Raw genomic sequence first — 21,203 nt, forward strand, 5'->3', positions numbered from 1 at the left:
TCGTATCGAAACATGCATCATGGGGCTCGCTTCACACGCTCTCTGTTACACAAAAGAAAACCCTGAGCTGAGAATCCTTCCAGCCGCCTGCGCAAGGCTCACCATCGTAACATTTTCGTTACTCGGATCACTCTATACTATCCGCTATATAGCCCAGAAGCGGGAGATGACGTTTCTTACCCTGCTGCACATAATACATGAGGCGATATCTGATGCACACGGATCCCGACTGGGTTGTTCAACCCAGATGGTTGTTTCTCATCGCTTCCTGCTTGGTACGGTCTTTGTGCTCTTCTCTTGAATGACGTTCCGCTCGGCCTGCATCGCCGGCACCTACCACAGGTAAGCATCGCAACTGCATATCTTCCAAGACATTATACATGCATCAGATTCTCGCTGACCCTTGAGTATGTGTCCTACGGTGGTCGTGTTCCCAGGAAGACGTGCACTGTCGACTCGCACTTCCTTGTCCTTGTCCTGATCATTCAGTCTATCATGTGTCAAATATGCGTCTTTCCCGGGTATCTCTGCCATCCAATGACCGCCTGCGCAAGTGAGCTTTGACAAATGTTCGCACGTAGCCCTGCATGTCGTCCTCCAAGGCACAAACATACATGAACTTACCACCCAGCTGGTAAGCCAACACATTCAAGACCCACATAAAACAGAAGTCAACGGGCCAGTCATTGATAGCTTCCTGATGCGCAGAGCAATGGGGACAATGCGACGGAGCCTGTATAGATGGGTCTTTTCCCTCTTGCTGGCCAAACGAATCGACGAGTGTCACTTATATGGCATCATCTGGCTTTTGAAGAAGAGGAACTACCCCCACAATAATCATGTTTGTCAAAACATCTGCTCATCGTCCATTACATACGGAGGAACTTCAACCCAATGGTACGATACGATTTACACGGAATGAACTCCACACATGCGGGTTACTCGATGGACATTAGTAGATCAGCATACCTTTTTAGCATGTCAAAAAACGCTAGAAGCTGCATAAAAGTTCCGGACAACCGTAGTCAGGCCGACTGTCAGTCTCACTACCCTGCTCACTACCAATCTGTCGGCGGTGATCTTTCGGCCCTTCTCACCAATATTGCGTCTCCAAGCGTACGGTAATACCCCTCCCAGATCCAGTTGTCCTTTGTTCGACAAGCACCCACAGGACGATCGAATTATTTTCTTTTTCTTTGCTCGCATACCATGCCTGTATATCCTCTTACACGCATGGAAGGCGAATAGAAATAACCGAGAACCCTTTGTCAAAACTATCTTACCCCCGAAACCCTACCGCCCATTCTGCCACCGCTTGATAAGTCTGACCAGTTCTGAGTCAGCGCTTGTTGACTTGTACCGTGACTGTAGTACTATTGACTTGGAACCTCAACAACAAACTTTCAACGTTGACCACAAGTTTATGCAAACCTTGATCAGATTCTCAGTCGTTCAGTTGGATGTACTTTCTCTCTCTTCAAACCAACTCAGCTTTGTGAGATAGCTTGAAAAGAATGACGACACGGCCATGGATTTCAGATACGACTTCCCATAATGATACATAGAAAACATCCTGGTCTACCTAAAAGCAGTCCCCTCACGTCTTCGGCATGGATATGAAGTTCGGCGTCTTCACATCCTTCTTGAAATATGATATGAAACATATGAGTCCATCACACTCTTCGGTAACGTGCTCATGCTCGATGGACAGTATCTCGTCACCATACTCGCATACTACAGCCCAAACCTACTGCAAATGGACATGTGCCACATTCCTCTCCAAGATCTTCGGAACGACGTTCAACCAAGTCACTATGACATTGTGTATGCCTCCTGAAACCTTTTGTTCTCGTTATCACGCGTGTGCTTCACTCGCTTCACTCCCAATTCAGAAGTATACACGCTACATACGCGACAGAAGGATGCGCTTCGGCCAGGACAACGCGAATCATCACCGAAGGTCATGACTCACCGTAGCGAAGATCCACATCTTCGGTTGCTTGAGATGCAATCTTATATCGCGGATTCGCCAACACATTCGAGAAGGATATCGGCCGGCTTCAATACCCGAACTGTGCCGCATTGCGTATCCCCACTTCCTTAAGCAAGGAGAGGTGCACTGCTTAGTTGCCGCTCCAAAATGATCCCATATTTCCGCCTTCGAAGAACCAGCAAATTAGACGTAGCATGGTGTGCATAGACACGCGCTTTACATCACTTCTCATGTCCAACTCCCTCCAACCCTTCTACGCCTCGGACGCGCAGTTGGCCACTGATTGAAGCAACGTGCAGAATCCTGAGCATGTAGCTCGCACGCAACAGAAGCCGCAGGGTATCGTCCTCTCGATCGATTGCGTGCGCCGGGACGTGTGGTGAGCCTTATACCATGTTTAGTCGCCGACCTGAGACCCCGATAGGAAAGGTGCGAACAAGAGATCAGCAGGACTACGCCGCACACGTGTAGATTCTGAGTAACGGGTTGCAAGTGTTCCAAGTTGCGGTAAGTACAGCGTAGGTCATACACTCACAGTGGCATTGATGTACTCCTCGGTTATACTGTGGCTGTAACATCATCGTTGAACCGTAGAATGGCGTGCAAAAATGTGTCACTTAACTAGACTGGAAGGCGTCTTCGCTTGTACAATGTATTAATCCTAGCAGGATCACCTAAGTGGTAGTCTGCAATATGTCCATGACCCTGGAAATCGGGAGACTGCAACCGCTCTGGTAGCACCTCTCACTAATGGGACAATTCCATCTATTATGTCTGCTGCGAAGTTCAGTAATTAGAACCTTACGTTGAGGGTGACCACCATGTTGACCTCCAATAGTCTTATTGAGCTCACCGCCGCTCTGAACCCGGACTGCTGCTGCATCCATGATCATACAGGTAGGCGCAAGTCGTGATCGTGCAGTACACATTGTCCGCTGTTGTCTTTGTTAGTCGATCTTTGTCCTAGCAAGATTGCAGGGGTTAGCGACAGTTGTTCTTCACCATTGTCGTTAACTACTTCCTCACTTAGACCTAGTGCACCCGCAATTGAGTGGTGTCAATTACAAGGGGGTCTATCTGCATGAAATGTCGTAGAAAATTCCATCGCGCTCATGGTGCCGAGAGTCACCAATGTTACCTAGATGGACATTGGCATAATGAGTGTACTCACCAATCATAAATTATATGAGCAGACCCAAACCTCAAGCACTTCACGCGATGATTCGATGCAGAAGTCTTCCGACTACTATCAGAGCTGGTGTGGTTGTGACCATGCAGTGTATCGAGCTGTTCTTCTTTCTGCTCCAGTGATGTCGCGAGGTTAGAAGCAACAGATTGTGAAGCGCACCCGGCTCCAGCAATTCTGTATAGAGATATGCTCTCTCTATACGTATAGGCCCAAGTGAGATATCACAGTAGATCATAGGGTGTACTCCAGAGGCCCAGAGACGCGTGATACTGTTAGATATAAGATGAGAAGCTGCTTAAGGTCAGATCAACTACAAGTCCGCCGCCCATGCCGCAGTCTTGCGATGGTCGTCGTGATTCACCCTCTTCATGACCAGAAACGCTGTTGGAAGATGTAAACCGGCCTAGTCTCAACGCATCAGATACACAGAGGACTAGCAGCCTGAAAACCCTTGGTTCATTCATTATGGCAACTGTACTGAGGCTAGCAAATCCATCGAACTCTCGAGAAGTACTACTACAGCGCCACCCTATACAATAGAAAACTCGAATGGGTATAGAGATAACAAGTCCTAGTTTACCGCCTACGTTAGCTTCTAAGAAGAAATTCTAGAAAGATTAATAGCATTGTAGACTTCTAGATTCTCTATCTATATCTAGAAAGGTTTTAACACGCTTTATTGTAGTAGGTATAAGTACTTTCCTCTAAAGAGATGTTCAGTTTTCTTCCTTCAAGGTAGTGGCGCACCGATAGAGGATCTCCAAGGTCTGAATGCGTATGAGAAGGTGTCAGGCACAGGGCAAAGATCCAGGTGCCTAACAGCTAATATCGCTTCAAGAAGTTCTGTCGTGTATCACGAGGGCCATGGCAGCCCAAACGGCATTGGAACAAAGCCTGAGCCATCATTGCTGGGAGAAGACTGGATTAAACATGCCTAAGAAGCATGTTTCGAATATGCGGAGTATTCTGATTACCAAACCTTTTGAGAAGCACTCCCTTACACCATCGAATCCAGGTAGCGTCCACTCCTGGAATTGTACCCTGAACCAGACATGCAGGAACGATACATCAAAGTTTTCAATAGAGACTTCACTCGCAAAGAGGGTTCTAGCGACGAAGGACGAGTAGACGAGGTCGTTGAGGAACCTCTCTCAATCTGACGCTGCTGCCAAATAAGACTATAGATGCCTTACGTGTCGACAAAAAACTTCAGGAAGGACCAGACGGACCGACACATATCAAAATCCCCAGAAGCTGGTAAATTCAGAGACGTCGGCTAGTTTGCAGCAAAAGGCTGCGGTCAACCAATCAGCGAGAACATTGTTTCACCAAGTGGAGTACTTTAGGACGATAGCTCCCTCTGGTGAGATGAGTTCGAAACGGAAGAATAAGGTGTGTACCGATAACAAATAACTGGTGGTTTTCGGTCCATGCATGCACCACGATGTGACTTGTGCCTCTATGGCTGAGTGGACAACCCTCAATCTCAGGTGAGCGTTAGGGGTATTGATACTATTGGCTAGGTCGAAATACACACGCATGTCAAGTGTGTCGTCTTTAGAAGCCATCTCCGATACTTCAACGTGCCAGAGTTTTGCCAGTATGTATGAGCTGCTATCCGGACGGCCAGGTGCGGAAGACAACGTCTTTAGATTGATGCTGACGGACTCTCTGTAGGCGGAAGATCATGCAGGCTCCCGCGCAGTGCCAACAGAAACCTTCAAAACAGCGACGAGTGCGAGGGGTTCGAAGTCGCCAAAAAGGCCAGATCACCTATAAGCAGCTTGTTATCAAAAACCAACCCAAGTCGTCCTCTGCAATCAATTGGAAATTTCGCACGATTTTTCAGAGGCCCGTGACAAAGCTACCTGCGTCTCTAGATTAGCCCTGTTCAGCCGGAACAAAGATACAACATTCCCGCTCTATCGTTAAACGTGCCTTCTTCTTGTAGGCGTTGGCGGACCGTTTAGCCGGCAAATCCTCATCATCGTCGCCTCATCAACGCGACATTTCATCAGTAATACCGCTCACTATACTGCTTGTGTACCTATCCTGCCAGACGGTGCTCTTGCTGAGATGTGCAGCTGTGGTCAGGGCGCGCCTGTGGTAACCGCACGAACGGCAGTAAACCTTGCAGCCCAGCAAGAAACGTCGCTCCTGGAAAACATATGTATTTGATGCGTCCGTGATTTTCAGAAACATCTCTTGTTTAGTTCACCTCGAAAACCATATTCCTAGTTTTCCAATTCTCCGTAGTGATTAAATCGCAGGAAGATACGTTGCGTGTTCGCTGGGCTAAAGGAAGGTTGGACGCGGAAGGCAAGATAGTGGAGACGAAAAACGGGCATTTCTAGCATCATTGGCGGCTCATCGGGACGTCATAACGGGAAATGGGAGCGACGCTATCCAAATTGTGGTCCTCGATGAGGGCCGCCGTGACGGGCGCTTCGGGAAGCAACAACACACTACAACAACATCAACAAACTGGCGACCAACAAAAGGACGAAGAAAGCGACACTCCCACCCTGAACAAGATTGCGAATACCTCTACAGAAATGTCGGAAATCAAGAAGTATGAAATTACAGAGGTATGTCGACCTGCATTCGTTGTTGTAGCTTCTTCAGGGTGGCGTCAGAGGGGTACTTGATGGCCTAGCCCCGCTGAGGTCATACAACCGCATCTTAAGCATCGTGACAGCCAGCTTCAATGTTTGGTCAGTTACTTATCAGACGGTCGCATTTTCGACACAAAAGAGCGAACTTATTTCTGTTTCATAGGAACGTACATTTACTGACCATCTCCCAGCCATGGCTCAAGACATACTACTCACTAGGAGAAGGTCCTTTCTGGGAAGAAGAGACAAACACAATCCGCTTTCTCGACATTGAAAAGAAGAAGCTACTCCGCGTAGACATGTCTAAAGGCCCCTCTAGCCTGACGACCATCAAAGACTACGACATCTCCATGGGCTGCACCGCCGACATCGAAGGCAACGAAAAGGAATTCATCTTTGGCGGCAAGTATGGCTTCGGTATTGCCAACAAGCAAACCGGCGAATACCGCTGGATCAAGAAAGTCTGGTCCGAGCCCGAGATATCAGCCAACAAGCACGAAGATTTCCGCGGCAACGACGGCGCTGTTGATTCAGCAGGCCGCTTCTGGGCGGGCTTCATGTTCGATCCCATGGTCTCTAAGTGGAGAGAGGACGGTGCTGTTTTCCGCCTCAACCCCGATCTGAGTCTTGATCGACCCATGAGCGATATCACGATTCCAAATGGCACGACATGGAACAAGAACGACGATACCATGTTCTTTGCTGACAGTCCAACGAAAACTATCTTCCAGTTCAATTTCGACCCAAAGACGGGTGAGATTAGTAACAAGCGCCCCTTCTTTACCATGCCGGAGGATAACCGGTATGGCAAGGATGCCGTGCCCGATGGTCACTGCATTGATGAGGAGGGCTACATGTGGACTGCTCTTCATGGTGGATGGCATGTACTACGTATCTCGCCTCAAGGTGAGATTGTTGCCGAGATCAAGGTGCCTACTAGCCAGCCAACATGCCCTTGCTTCGTTGGCGAAGAGCTCTTCATCACTAGCTCCGGTGGTACGAGTGGAGAGAACGGAGGCCCTGTTGACGAGCACGCGGGCAGCTGTTTCAAGATACATGTCGGTGTGCGGGGATTGAAGAGATTCAAGTTCAAGGGCGGAGCGGCTATTGAAGGTGGGAAGGAAGACGGAAAGGTTGTTGGAGAGTGAAGATTGCAGTGATTCGCCGTGTGTGGGCCATTGTAGAGCAAGAACTAGAAATGGCACAATATGACATATAACAAAATAGACATATGCATGCATGCACATTATTCATTACGGTTCAGTTGGCCGCACTGATCAAGCTCAAGGCCAGCCTTGGTCGACAAGATTGCATGTAGTAAGATATCAGAGCCTCTAGCATCGTAAGGAAAAAGGTCCCATTGACCAAACGCCGCATATGCAAAACAGGATCTATGCACCTCCACGATAGATATGAAATGTACTAACAAAGACACTGAACACGAGGTACACCCCAGCAGATTTCCCCCCACTACCGCTTCTCCACAAGCAGCAAATGCATGGCTAGGTACGCAAGCAGCACAAATGCACCACCAAACACACCCAGACCGATACAGTCCTTCCATAGCGCTTGCGTGTTGAAACCAAACGAGCTGAGGATGGCAGAGCCAGGCACCTCGATATCAAGGCCGTACTTGTGATCAATAAGAGAAAGGTATTTGACTTCGTTAACAATGAGGCCCTCGAATGCGTAGTGGAAGATTGACAGCTGAATGCTGTTAGTATAGGTGCGCTATCAAAAGGAAGGAAGATCTTCGACTTACCGATTGCAGCCATTTGGCTATGGCAGGAATACTCTCTTTGTTGAGGAAGAAGCCAGAGAAGAGAAGACTGAATAGCATGACTAGCACACCAATCAAGTTGGCCACGCCAGAGTTGCGGAACACAATACCAATGAAGAGGAAGATGGCTGCGGCTGCGAGGTTGAACAAGACGAGGAAAAGCGTGAACTTGAGGAAGTTGGGCCATGCAGGAATGAGGCCAGTCATTGGGTACACGATAATACCGAGGATGATGGGAGGAAGCAGACGGAGAGGAATGATGTCGAAGATGACCTTGGCGGCGAAGTAGGCAGGCGGGGAGTAGTAGCCTTTGGCACGCTCGCGGGTGAAGAGTAGTCGTTCAGGAGCGAATACGGTAAGAATGGTCAAGCTGCTGAAGCCAAAGAGCGACAAGACGAACAGGAACAGACCGAGGCGGTTCTGGAAACCCTTGATATCGTCTGTGAGACCGTAGAAGAGGAAGCCGAGGAAAACTGCTAGGACGATGGCAATAGCGTAGTGAGTAAGCATGAGCATCGGGTTACGGTAGAGATTGCGCCAAGTTCGTCGAGACAAGATCCTGAACTGGCCAAAGAGACCAACTTTCTTGAAACCCTTCAACTTGCCTGCTGCAACGAAGCCGTTCTGCTCGTGCACTCCGTTAGTGCCGTTGGCTTGGTTTGCGCTGGCCACCGAAGTGGCAATGTCTTGACGGATTGTAGCGGCGATGTCGGAAGAAGCGTAAGCATTGATCAAGAGATCCAGATTCGTTCCGGTGGCGCCGTTGGCGGGTGGTGGGAGCTCATCTGGGTCCTCGAGGATCTGGGGAGGTACGCTACCTCCTTGACGTGTGAGCTTCAACCACTGAGCCTTGATAGCGCCTCGGCGATCGTAAGGAGCCTCGTCGTCAGTCTTGGGGGACATTGCACCATCGTTAACAGGAGCAGAGCTCTTCTTTCTTGTGAATAGTTCGCGTTCTTGCTGCTGCTTGATGGACGTCCTTCTCTTGCTCTTGGGTCGCAAGATGCTCGAATTGCTAGGGCTACCAGCGATATCTCTTTCGAGCTCCGACGTATTGATACTAGGGATAGACTTGACGGCAATGGCACTACTTGCGCTTGTGGTGAGACCATCACGGTTGAGGTCACGGTTGAAGATTGAGCTGTCTTCGTCGATAGGCTGACGTGCAGTGCTTGCGTGCATAGTAAGGTCTACAATGTAGTCCGCAATGTTGAAACCGGGTGGGCAGGTGTAGCCAAGCTCATCGAAATAGGTTTGGCAGTTCTCGAAGGGTCCAGAATAGACAGCCCTACCCTTGGCAAGCAGTATCAACTGATCAAAGAGGGCGACGATGTTTGAGCGTGGCTGGTGGATAGTGAAGACGACGGTTCGGTTGTAGTTCTTGACCAGGTTAACGAGGCATTCGACGACGTTGAAAGCATTGTACGCGTCTAGTCCGCTCGTAGGTTCGTCGAGAAAGAGGATGCTGGGCGATGTGACGAGTTCACAGGCAATACCGACACGACGCTTCTCTCCACCAGAAATGCCACGACCACTCTCCTCAGAGCCAATCTTCTGGTTGCGAATGTGGTAGATACCGAGTTGACGTTCGACGTCCTCAACCTTTTGCTCCTTGGAAGTGCGACTCATCTCTTTGGGCAGGCGCAACAGAGCAGAGTCAAGAATCGTCTCGTGAACAGTTAGGGTTGGTAGAAGAGTGTCCTCCTGGTCGACGAAACCAATGACGCTTCTGAATTCGTCATCGCGGACCTTCTCGCCGTTGACGTAGAAATCGCCACTGTCGGTTCCGATCTTCTTCTTGCGAGCTAAAATGTCGAGGAAGGTAGTCTTTCCAGCACCTGAAGCACCCATGATAGCCAGGAGCTCTCCGGGGTGGACTGCGCCAGAGATGCCGGAGAGAATCTGCTTTCCGTTGAGGTTGTATGCGACGTTCTCAAAGAGGAAAGCAGCTGGCTTGTGGTCTGCTAGCAGTTTCGCATCCTCGTCCTCCTCGTCGTCCGACAGGTGGATGGGACCGTATCGCTTGCTCTCGGCACGGTGCGTGAGATACCAGACAGCCAGAATGGCAGCCACGATGAACAGGGCGCAACCAGCGATGACACCAGCAATCAGAGGCGTGTTGATCTTCTTGATGGGCCTCTCGTAGCCTGGTACCTCGGTCTGGTACAAACACTCGCCCGTGTCGCATTGTAGGAAGATACTCTCGTCGCCGAAGACGCTCGAGATGAGGTCGTTCATGGCAGGCTCGGAGAAGACGCTTCCGCTGTCTTTGCTGTTGATAGCTGAGATGCCTCTGAACTCAGCAGGTCCCTTGATCGACTCCTTCAAGAAGTCACCAATGTCGACGGAGCCGTCCTCTCCGCAAAGCATCCTGTCGGGCACACATTCACACTTTATGTTTTCGCATCGGTATTTGGTGATGTTGCGATCGGATTCGGCGGTGAATTGGGAGGAGCACGTGTCGAGGGCGCAGTAGAAGGATTCCCTCTGGTCGACCCAGACTGCCATGGTTAGCTATGAATGAGAGGGTGGGTGTGAAGCTTACACTGGAAATTGCATTCCTCCGACTCGGCGTTGCAAGAGAAGGTCGCCTGGGGTTTCTTGTCCTTGAGTGTGTCGAGGATCTTCCTGTTGGTGATGTCGCAGATCTGGAAGTTCTCCTTGACCAGTTGGCCGTCCTTGTAGCAGACTCCGCCTTCGCCATCCGGCATCATGGCGTTGCAGGCATCGTTGGTCTGGCAGACATTGCAGTTGATGCCTGACCAGCCCTCTGAACATTCACACTGCTTTGCGCCTCCTCGTGGTGAGCGGTTCTTGCCATCGGGCAGCGCGCCGCAAAGGGGTTCTGAACAGTCCTCGCCTCCAAATCCTGGGCCGCAGTTGCATCGTCCGTTGGCCTTGCTGCAATCAGCAAACTGCTTGCACTTGAAGTCTTCGAGGTTGCAGTTGAAGCACGGGGGACAGCCGTCGGGTCGGTCGCCGTAGATGGAGAAGAGATCCTGGGGCGATTCGGCGACGGAATAGTTTGCGAACGTCTTGTAGGCGCCTCCTGTCGATGCCAGGCCCAGGATGGTGGCCAGCGATGTCGCCCACGTTCGTTGGCGCATCTTGGAGTGTCTGCGGCGCGAGGCAAGCTATGCTAGATAGCTGCGATGACACGTCGGGTGTCTCGTTGTATGGCAGCAGTAACGCGATGGCAGAGAGCAGCTGTCAAAGGAACGGCAACAGAGCTAGGCAGCTCGTGATAGTGACGAGGGACACGACGCGGCGATGGTGGCCAGATGAGGGCTGCTATCATCGGCCTTGCCCGACCATGATTCGTGGAGGCTGGGCTGTCTCCAGCCAAGCATCATGGCGGACCGTTAGACCGAGGCACAAGCCAACAGGCACCCGTGGGCACCATGGTCTTCGTCATCGATATCTGACTTGCAACATGCAAAAGAGAAATCATGGGTACGCGCATCACGCCACTAGCAGCCTCATGCTTCATCTCTAGCGACGTGATCAACGTGACCGCGCGACACCTGTAGAGCCGCCGCATTTCTCGGGCATACCTGGCCGCCGGAGCCCTCTAGCTGCTAGCTCGCCCGCTCCAGCGGAGCCATCTCGAGGCCATGTGCGCCCTATGTCAATCCCCAAGTTGACATTTTAAACTTCCAGGCTGAACAAGTGGCCTTTGTGTGTTTTTCTTCTCATTGTAACAACAGACCAACCCTCTTATCCGTCAATATGGTCAAAATCGACGAGTTCGCCGTCGAGTCCGTAGGTTCATCCCCGCATCTCCTCCACGTGGGGAATATATAAACTAACGTCCCCAGTGGATGGACGCATACGAGACAAAGTGCAAGTACAACGTCGCTGAAACATGTTGTGCCTCAATCTCCGTCGATCAGCTACGCGAGCTGTCCGAGGACAAAGACCGACCAGTTTTCGATACCTCGCGTGTCCTCACATACGGTACCATTAGAGGAAGTGACGAGCTACGTAACAACCTCGCCCGACTGTATTCTGCAAAAGTCACAAACCCACTCTCCCCGGACAGCATCCTCATCACTCCTGGTGCCATTCAAGCAAATTATCTGACTGCATACGCTCTCGCTGGCCCTGGAGACCATGTCATCTGCCACTACCCCACCTACCAATCTCTCTACGAGGTCCCTAAGCAACTGGGCGCTGAAGTCGATTTGTGGAAAGCTACACCCGAGAACAAATGGGTACCCAAAATCGACGACCTCAAGTCGCTTATCAAGCCCAACACCAGGCTCATCGTCATCAACAACCCCAACAACCCTACTGGTGCCATCCTAGGCAAGACTTTCCTACAAGAACTCATCGACATTGCTTCTGAAAAGAATATTACCATCATGAGTGACGAGGTCTATCGGCCACTGTTCCATTCCATTAGTCCTTTGGACAAGGAGTTTCCACCGTCTCTCCTATCCATGGGCTACGACAATGTCATCGTCACGGGCTCCATGTCAAAGGCCTATTCACTTGCCGGTATCCGCATAGGATGGATAGCTTCTCGTAGCTCTGAGATCATTGAGAGAATCGCTTCAGCGCGTCATTACACCACCATCTCTGTCTCCTACTTTGATGAATGCATCGCAGCATATGCGCTACACTCGGCAACCGTGCATCAGCTGCTAGCGCGCAACCTCGAACTTGCGAGGAAAAACATGGCCATTCTAGAAAAGTTTCAACTCAAAAACGAAGATGAGTGTGAATGGGTCAAGCCCGTTGCTGGCACTACAGCTTTCGTCAAGTTTCACAGGGAAGGAAAGCCCGTCGACTCGATCGACTTCTGCAAAAAGCTGCTGGAAGCGACAGGCGTCATGTTCGTACCTGGCAGCACCTGTTTCGGCGAAGAGTTCAAGGGCTACGTCAGGATCGGCTATGTTAACCAGACAGATGTTGTTCAAAATGGACTGGATGCTGTAACAAAGTTCATACGGAAGAACCTTGACGACGTAGAGCTAGCAGCGTAAAGTATGTTTAATTGGACATCTCTACCGCAACTTTCTGGTTGGCTCCACGTAGCTATGTATAACGCCACACCTGGGCGCTTGCGCCACAATACCGGATAAATGCTAGTAAGCTCAGCCCAGTAAACGCCTTGCGCCCGTCATGCTATACGACTTCACAGCCACGCCCGACTCTCGACACAACATGCTTGCGCCTTGATCTACATGTGGTTAACAATGACTGCTCTCAACTACTGACACGCCTTGTATCCTCTCATCTTGCGCACTTTTTACGCTGTCGTGAACATCTTCGTCTACAACTCCATAGTTGCGCATTCATATCTGCACAAATCATCACAGCCATGACTGATCCATACAAAACAACAAATTCCGAGCCTTCTGCTTGGATGAAAAAGCCCACGACTCCTCTTGTAGACGTGGATAGTGTGTCCACTACCACAACATCGTCCACGACCCTCAAGCCTCCATCCCCTTTACCAGAACGTCCGTCCTCTGCAACATCCTGGCGATCAAAACTCCATATTCATGGCTCTTCCTCGCACTCCAGTTCACGGCGATCGAAATCCGCAGAACCGGGCAAAGAGAGATGGCGTGATGCAAATCTTAGTGAGAAGGAGCGCTGGAAAGATTGGCAAAAAGCAAAGGATAAGGAGCAGATGAGAGGGTAAGTTGTCTCTTCTGGCCAACAATGAACTCTGGAATGGCTGTTGACAAATGGTGCAGTTCGACGGTCGGTGCTTTCACGCAATTCTACAAGGGGACTGGGGGTGTGGCGTACTGGATAGCGTTGTGATTATGGTAGTGTGTATAGTGCGACAAACGTTACGAAGAGATGTATATGATTGGTACTACATAGTAACATTTCTATGCTGCGCTTTGCAGTCCCGAGTATATATAGGATGGCAAGAATGTTTTTTGTTGGCGGAGCTCGCCGTTCCTGAGTTCGAGAGTCTGCATTGTAAGACGCAAACTCTACCCTTAAATTTGAACGAGCTCTAAGTCGTCATTTTGTTGTTCAGACACTTTTGGAAAACAACTTTTACCCTACCACATAGAACCTACAGGAATGAGATCGACAGTAGTAGTATCCACAATAGGCGGTTTTGCCTATGCTATGTATGCTCAGCCCGCCTACGAAGTCATGCCGTATGCAGCGTTAGCTGTCATTGCAACCGATTCAGCCTTGTATGCAAGCACAGACCTGGTACCTACAGGCATGGCTGTGGAACCGGCCGTGACAAATGGACGAAAGGAAGTGACAGTGTAGGTGTGATCGCTCGCGATTTGAGTAGTGGATTGCCCAAGTTCCCTGCATCTCTCACCAAAGGCAAGACGACTGCTTTCAGGATAGACATAAAGCATGTGAGGCTGACACTGCGTTCGCCAGCTTTGCATGAGAGTGTTTGTTGCACAGGTGTTTTCGGCAATACCATGCCGTTGCTAGGGCTGGGGTCGTATCTTACATAAATTTACAGCTGTCTGCCGTTTAATATACAAGTAGATCGCCTACCTCCAAGGAGTGCAACAGCTCCTATGTGGTCAGTTTATGAACTAACGTGACTTGCAATGCCTGCAAAGTTTGTTACCGGTTGTACGACAAGTGCTTTCACTATCCCGGCGGGCCCTTCGTGGTCGTAAATAGGCAGCAACTTTTCAAAGTGTTTTGTAAGATCACTTCCAGAAGGATGCGCAAGGTTTTCCTACTCTTCGGGAATGATTCGGTCGACCGCTATGTCTCGTTAGAATTACTCTGAGAACAATGATGATGAAGTCGTACCTTTGCCGTTCTCCAACAAGTAGCCCGAGCAGTCGATCTTCCACTCGTCTCCCCCCACTTTGACCTTCGCGATACCGAACCTCAGTACTGCGAATTTAAACTTCAAGAAGAAGTTTGTCCACTTCTGATGCACCCAGCGCGCAGATCCTTCCCAGACACGGGCCGCAATGTTCATATGTCCCAAGTCGTCCCATAGTCTTTGCTTCCTGAAACGTTCTGCCTCAAGCAACTCTTGCACCATGGGTTCCGTTTTCTCACTTATCGTCACTGCTCCTAGATTCGAGTATATGACGCGCTCTTTCAGCCACGGCACTGGCTTGACAGTCATGCGCAATTGCATGGGCCCGCCCTGCAAACTTGGGAGTATTTCCAACGCTCGCATGCGATTGCTAGGCGCTGTACAGATATAACAGCCGATGATAACGAAGCTCACTCCTACCACGATATACGTTGGTCGTACGAAGAAGGACAATCCCTTGTCTTTGATGTCGTCATTGAATTTGATGGAATATGCCCCAACTCCTATCCATAATGCCCCCGTTCCGTATACCTTGAGATAGTACCATTTGTTCTTAGGCGCTTGGTATAGTAGGATAGGCTGACGGGTTTGGACTACTTGGCGTAGGACTGGGTCGTTGTTTACAAATCCACTGGCTTTTGGTGTGACAACAGTACTCTTGTAATATTGGTAGCGTCGAAGTACGGACGAGGTGAAGGAGCGATTTTGGCGAAGCGTGGTGGGTGTGAAGAAGGATTCTCGTGTTCCGAAGAGGGCTGCGCGGAGAGAGGAGGGGAGGCGGAAGGAATTCTGGCGCATGAAGGCGTCGAAGCCCCGGGAAAAGGCGGGCATGGTGTCTGTATTAGTATGGGATACTCGATGTACCGCTATGAGGCGTGCATGCTCGGGCAAGTCAATGCGTCGCTATGTGAGCGTGGATGGAGTCGCGATATATCGGGAAAAAGTCCAACCAGAAAGCGGGCCCAAGCGCGTCCCGCCAGACACCTCCGAAGCTTGTTCCGCCCAACATTTCCGCCAGCAGATCAGCCCCGTCGCCAAACAACCCTCCCACTGCCATTGTCTCCGCCGGCCAATTGATTCCACATGGCTTCGCTCGCCGCGGTATGTAGGGTCTCAGCGCGGGCTGCCTCGCAGCAGTTGCGCAGCCATGGCGCCCGGAGAGGTACAAAAGACACGCCAAAACACCGGAGAATGCACAAATATACTGACACGACGGGTAGGACTTCACTCAAGCCAGGCCGCGCTCGCCGCGCAAAACTTCAACATGCCTGCACTTTCACCGACCATGACCGAGGGCAACATCGCGAGCTGGAAGATCAAGGAGGGAGACTCTTTCTCCGCCGGCGACGTGCTCCTCGAGATCGAGACGGACAAGGCGCAGATGGACGTGGAGGCGCAGGATGACGGCATACTAGCAAAGATCACTGTACGTGGGAAAGACGCATTGCTTCAGTTCGTGGCTAATCGAGGCCGTAGGTCCAAGACGGTTCCAAAGCAGTCCAGGTCGGCACACGGATAGCAGTCACTGCAGAGCCTGGCGACGACCTGAGCACCCTCGAGATACCCGCCGAAGAAAGCCCTGCACCCAAGAAGGAGGCTGAAGCGCCCAAAGAGTCCAACAAGGAGCCCGCACCCGTACCAAAGGAGGAGCGAACCTCTGCCCCGCCTGCAAAGTCCGATGCTTCCAAGAAAGCCTCCAGTGGCAAGGCCTCCAAGCAAACATATCCATTATACCCCTCTGTACAGCAGTTGCTCACACTGAACGGGCTGCCCAAGGAGGAGGCTGACAAGATCCCTGCGACTGGGCCTGGTGGCAGGTTACTCAAGGGAGATGTACTTGCATACATTGGTCAGATCGAGAACGCATACCCCTCAGAGCTCGCGAGCCGCTTCACCAAGCTCTCCCACCTCGATCTCTCCAACATCAAGGTCATGGCAAAGAAGGAGGCGCCTAAGAAGACTGCAGCTGAAGCGCCTGCAGTTGTTGAGGACCTCTCGATTGAGGTGGCATTGCCCGTCTCTCTCACCGCAGTCATGGAGTGCCAGAAGCGCGTCAAGGACTCGATAGGCGTCTTCCTACCGTTATCCACTTTTGTTGCGCGTGCTGCCGAGCTTGCGAACGAAGACCTCCCGCGATCCAAAGTCGCGAAGCCATCTGCCGACGAGCTATTCAATGCAGTCCTTGGCCTTGACAAGGTAGCCGGAAAGTACTCGCAGGGAAATTTCGTCCCACAAGTGACTGCGCTACCCCCGACTGCTATTCCTAGCAAGCGTGCCCCAGCACCAAAGTCCGACATCCTTGACATGTTGGCTGGCAAGAAGGCTTCCACTAGGAAATCCGTAACCGGCGCAGCAGGCGTTGCTGGACCCCTGAATGTGTTCAGCGTAAGCGTGCCCAAAGGCGACGAGAAGCGCGGCCGCATCTTCCTTGAGCGCGTCAAGACCGTCCTCGAGGTTGAGCCAGGACGATTGGTCGTGTAGGAGACAATCAAGTACCCTTTCAAATACCGCGATCTGTATCATTATGTACCTTGGGCGAGAGGTGCTTAGAGGAGGTAGCCATCCCCACTACACTTTGACCATGAATACCAATATTTAGACGAGCGTTTCATCCATGTCCATCTCTCACAATAGCGCGAGAATCTCCAAGCTCCTTTGATAGGCTTTCACTTGACGTACACAAATCGCGTTCCCCTCGCATCCTCACCACGTAATTTGCAGTTTCCCCAGTAGCTCAACTGGAGGTTCGCTCACATAGTGCATCAACCATTATTTTCCATAACGCTGCTCTAATGATTCCTTGCGTAGACATGGTGTTCTTGACGATCTCATCTCATGTAGGCCTGGTGGTAAGTAAAATGCCGCAACCACTACCGTCACATCAACAAAATGCCGCAGTCTACCTTTGGCTGCTGCGCCTCACAGAAGAAGTGCTCAAGAGCACCAACTTTCCCCATCTGTGCATCTCCAAGCCGTTATCACTGAATTCGAATTTCCACCTCAACCCGAGTTCATTCGTTCTACGTGTCGCCCAAATCGGCTAGTGTAATGGATGGGTCCCAGAGCACGGGCGACTGAGGAAACTTCGTCGCTCATGCAGCGGATAGAGGAACGCTACATACTGTCGACTTTGAGCGTGAAAGAGTTGCAATGTGATTCAAGTGTATAAAAGGCAGGGGTTTGATATAATATCATTTTATTGTTAACGCAAGCTACGTTGTCGTGGTCATTTCTAATCATTCTATATACTAAGGTAACTAACTTTTGTGCTGGGCAGGTGTTCTGCTGGTGGAACGCATCTGCAGCCTTGTCTCTTTACAATATCTCAGACTGAACGCCTAAGCCTTCTCCTGCACGCTCTCGTTGCCAGTGGTGGATGAGTCGCGGCTATAGTAACGACCAAAGACACGGTCCTCGATCTCCATGTTCTTGTCAACCTTTCCGGTACCGTGTTTGGCTCCCTTGCGGCGGAAGTAGACGCGCTTGCACCACTTCCAGAACTCAATACCTGCAAAGAAGATGCCGGTCTCGATGAAAACGATACCCCACTCCCAGTCGATAGGCGCATGCTTGAACACGACTGTGTTGAGCGTGGGGATGTAGATGAGCGGGAACAGGAGAACAAAACCAACCATGATGGCCCAGAAGAGGAACTGGTTCCTCCATACATCAAACATCCACTGGGTGAAGTAGCGCTTGCTGCCAGGCTGCATGCGGAAGAAAGACCGACGCATATCAATCATCTCCCAGGCGAGGAAGAGAGCGAACCATGTCAAACAGGCAAATGTGCAAGCGCGGGCGCGGAACACCAACTCACACTGTTCGGAGTATGTCTCGTTGCAACCCGTACCAAGTTCACCATCACCGAAACCAAAGACAACGAGGACGAAACTGGCCAAGCAGAGAAGAGTGATCCAGAGACCATAAACGACCATGTCGACAAGGAACTCCAAGGTGAAGATACCTGTCTTGAGAGATTGAGGTGGGCGTTGCAGAATGTCAGGCACAGCACGTTCAAAACCGAGACCCATGTCTGGCAATCCTGAAGTAGCCATGATAATCCAGACAACCTGTACAGGAGCGAGAGGAAAGACGGAAAGACCAGTCCTGTCTTTGAAGGCGAGACCAACGAGAAGCGTACCAGCCTGAGCGACGTTCTCAGCCAAGACGTGCAACACAAACTTCTGGATGTTGTCAAAAATACGACGACCTTCTTCAATGGCGGCGAGAATGGACGCGAAGTTGTCGTCTGTGAGGACGATGTCGGAGGCTTCCTTGGCGACGTCTGAACCGGCCTGTCCCATGGCAATACCAACATCGGCACGCTTGAGCGAAGGAGAATCGTTGACACCGTCACCAGTCATGGCGCAGAATCGGTCGCGGCGGTGGAGAGCTTCGATCATGCGGACCTTGGTGCTAGGCGCACAACGGGCCACAACCAATGGCAGAACAGGAAGCTCATCGACTTGGTCATCGGAAAGGTCGTCGAACTCGGAAGCGGTCATAACAAGGTTCTTGGCGACATCGGTAGAGATCTTCTTGTAACGCTCAGCGGATGGCAAGATACCAACTTCGATAGCGATTGCGCGCGCCGTATCTGAAGAGGTACAACGTCAGTGTATATCTCGCAAGGATCTTGTACAGTTGAAGCTTACCTGGATGGTCTCCAGTCAACATATGGACCTCAATACCAGCCTCGTGGCATTGGCGGACAGCGACAGCGGATTCGGGGCGGGGAGGATCGTAAAGACCAATCAGACCACGGAAGACAAGCTCAGATTCTACAGAGGCACGTTCAACCTCGGCGCCCTTCTCGACGTCGGCGGGATACTTCTTGCTAGCCAAAGCCAAGACACGCAGACCAAGACCGGCCAAAGATGCCATGTGGGCGAGGATTTCGTTACGGAACTCCTCAGTGACAGGCTGGGATTGCTCCTTGCCATCGGCGAGGTAGGTGGTACAGCTCTGGATAACGCGCTCTACGGCACCCTTGGTGAAAGCGTAGTTGCCACTTGCGTGTTTCATGATAACGGACATGCGCTTGACGTCGGAATCGAAAGGAAGCTCAACAAGATCCTCCCACGTAGCAGAATCGCCCTTTACGAGATGGCTACGGTTCATACCGAATCGAGATGCGAAAACCTGGATAGCGATTTCGGTGGGATCTCCGTGGGCCTCCCACGCACCTTCGTTGTTTTGCTTGACAGCAGCTAAGTTAGCCAGAGATGCGACTTTGAGGAACTCGCCGAAGCCCTCGACATTGTGGGCCTCAAGCTTGTCGACAGAGAGACGCTCACCACAAGCATCACCTCCAGCCTTGAGGTCCATCTTGCTAGGAGCTGCGGAGCCAAAGCGGACGTGACCAGCGGTTGGGTCTTGGGGAGAATTGGAATCCTCAATAGTGTATGTTCCAACGCCTGGAACCCAAGCACCGCGGGCAATCATCTTACCCTGGGTGAGTGTTCCTGTCTTGTCGGAGCAAATATCGGTAACACCACCGAGAGCCTCCAGGGACTTGAGGTTACGGACGATGACATTTCGCGTGACCATGGATTTGGTGCCCGCTGCCATAGTAATTGTGAGCACAACGACCAAACTAGCTGGAATCATGGACAAGCCTGTCGCGACAGCGTAAATGATGACTTCCTGGCGAGAACTGAACTCGTTGGCTGCAAGGACAATAATGGCACAAACAACAGCGATGAAGAAGAGCAATACTGCTAGCTTGGAAAGCTTCTTCTGGAGAGGTGTTCCTACGTTGAGACCCAAAAAGCGACCGATAGCGTCGGTAGTGGTAAGTGTGTAAGCCTCGAGGTAACGATGTGGCTTTGCCTTTCCGTTCTCCTTTCGCTTGACTGGTCGAACTTTCGACTTGGTCTCACGGAGTTGAGCAGCGATGGCGCCAATCTCAGTGTAGGCGCCAGTCGCGAAAACGATTCCCTTGGCTCTGCCCTTGGTGACCGAGGACGAACTGTAGGCGACGTTAAGGCGATCACCAGGGCCAGTCTTCTCATCAAAGGTAGCGTCCTCTTGCTTGCGAACAGGAAGGGACTCTCCGGTAAGTAAGGCTTCGTCAGTCTCGAAGTTGACTGCGTCAAAAACCCTAATATCGGCAGGGATGGTGTCTCCAACCTTGACCTCAATGACATCTCCGGGAACGACTTCAGCGGAGGGTACTGTGACCTGTTGGCCACTACGAATGAGACGGGCGGTTGGTGAACTGAGTGATCGTAGAGAATCCATAGTCTTCTCGGCAGACCACTCTTGAAAGAAGCCAACGACAATGTTCAGTCCGATGACGAAGGCGACGACACCACCTTCAATCCAAGACTTGATACCAAAGCTGACGGCCATAGCCATGATGAGAACTAGAGTCATGGCATTGGCGACTTGAGCAATCAGAATTTTTACTGGCGAGACGCTCTCAGCCTCACCAAGTTCGTTGGAGCCGTACTCATCGACACGGCGCTTGGCTTCGGCGTCGTCCAGACCATGCCATTCTTCAGTCTTCAGCTCGGTCTTGACTTGTTCGAGCGTAAGGCTGTGAGCGGGCAGTGACATGGGTTTGTTGCATTGGCCACTGACGTGACCCTCCAGGGTCGTTGCTTTTTTCCCCATAACCGAGGATTGTTTTTGTTATTTGAAAGAGGTGGGTCTTCGGTAGTCGGGTTGTAAATATGGGGTGATTGCGTGTATACGGATATCGGCAGACGAGACTGAGATCAACGCTCTAGTCTTCTGCGTACTCTTGTCCCGCGGACTATGGCCACGTGGACAAATTTGTTGGATTGGGTGTTGAGTGTAGTATACATAGAGGACTTCAGAACGGGGCGGGGGTGCAGACT

At 51.1% G+C, this 21,203-nt stretch overlaps 6 protein-coding genes across 6 annotated transcripts; 4 read left to right on the forward strand and 2 right to left on the reverse strand.

Annotated features, from left to right (window-relative positions):
* Positions 1-5,737: 5,737 nt before the first annotated feature.
* Positions 5,738-6,945, forward strand: J4E82_007052 (uncharacterized protein; the record flags this gene model as incomplete). The annotated part of the gene is made up of 2 exons (XM_051733301.1): positions 5,738-5,770; positions 5,989-6,945. The coding sequence occupies 2 exons, from the start codon at positions 5,738-5,740 to the stop codon at positions 6,943-6,945; spliced, it is 990 nt and encodes a 329-aa protein (XP_051586903.1).
* A 4,361-nt stretch (positions 6,946-11,306) lies between these two features.
* On the forward strand, positions 11,307-12,565 carry J4E82_007053 (uncharacterized protein; the record flags this gene model as incomplete). Its single annotated transcript, XM_051733302.1, has 2 exons — positions 11,307-11,339; positions 11,396-12,565. 2 exons carry the CDS (start codon positions 11,307-11,309, stop codon positions 12,563-12,565), a joined length of 1,203 nt encoding a protein of 400 aa, XP_051586904.1.
* Positions 12,566-12,903: 338 nt separating this feature from the next.
* J4E82_007054 (uncharacterized protein) lies at positions 12,904-13,355 on the forward strand (the record flags this gene model as incomplete). The annotated part of the gene is made up of 2 exons (XM_051733303.1): positions 12,904-13,226; positions 13,286-13,355. 2 exons carry the CDS (start codon positions 12,904-12,906, stop codon positions 13,353-13,355), a joined length of 393 nt encoding a protein of 130 aa, XP_051586905.1.
* A 907-nt stretch (positions 13,356-14,262) lies between these two features.
* On the reverse strand, positions 14,263-15,189 carry J4E82_007055 (uncharacterized protein; the record flags this gene model as incomplete). The annotated part of the gene is made up of 2 exons (XM_051733304.1): positions 14,263-14,291; positions 14,340-15,189. The coding sequence occupies 2 exons, from the start codon at positions 15,187-15,189 to the stop codon at positions 14,263-14,265; spliced, it is 879 nt and encodes a 292-aa protein (XP_051586906.1).
* Positions 15,190-15,441: 252 nt separating this feature from the next.
* Positions 15,442-16,839, forward strand: J4E82_007056 (uncharacterized protein; the record flags this gene model as incomplete). The annotated part of the gene is made up of 3 exons (XM_051733305.1): positions 15,442-15,520; positions 15,579-15,784; positions 15,835-16,839. The coding sequence occupies 3 exons, from the start codon at positions 15,442-15,444 to the stop codon at positions 16,837-16,839; spliced, it is 1,290 nt and encodes a 429-aa protein (XP_051586907.1).
* An 857-nt stretch (positions 16,840-17,696) lies between these two features.
* On the reverse strand, positions 17,697-20,976 carry J4E82_007057 (uncharacterized protein; the record flags this gene model as incomplete). Its single annotated transcript, XM_051733306.1, has 2 exons — positions 17,697-18,955; positions 19,014-20,976. The coding sequence occupies 2 exons, from the start codon at positions 20,974-20,976 to the stop codon at positions 17,697-17,699; spliced, it is 3,222 nt and encodes a 1,073-aa protein (XP_051586908.1).
* Between the last annotated feature and the right edge of the window lie 227 nt (positions 20,977-21,203).

This window comes from Alternaria postmessia (assembly GCF_024291825.1).
Source record: "Alternaria postmessia strain BMP 2775 chromosome Unknown scaffold_45, whole genome shotgun sequence".
In the NCBI taxonomy this organism is placed as follows: Eukaryota; Fungi; Ascomycota; class Dothideomycetes; order Pleosporales; family Pleosporaceae; genus Alternaria; species Alternaria postmessia.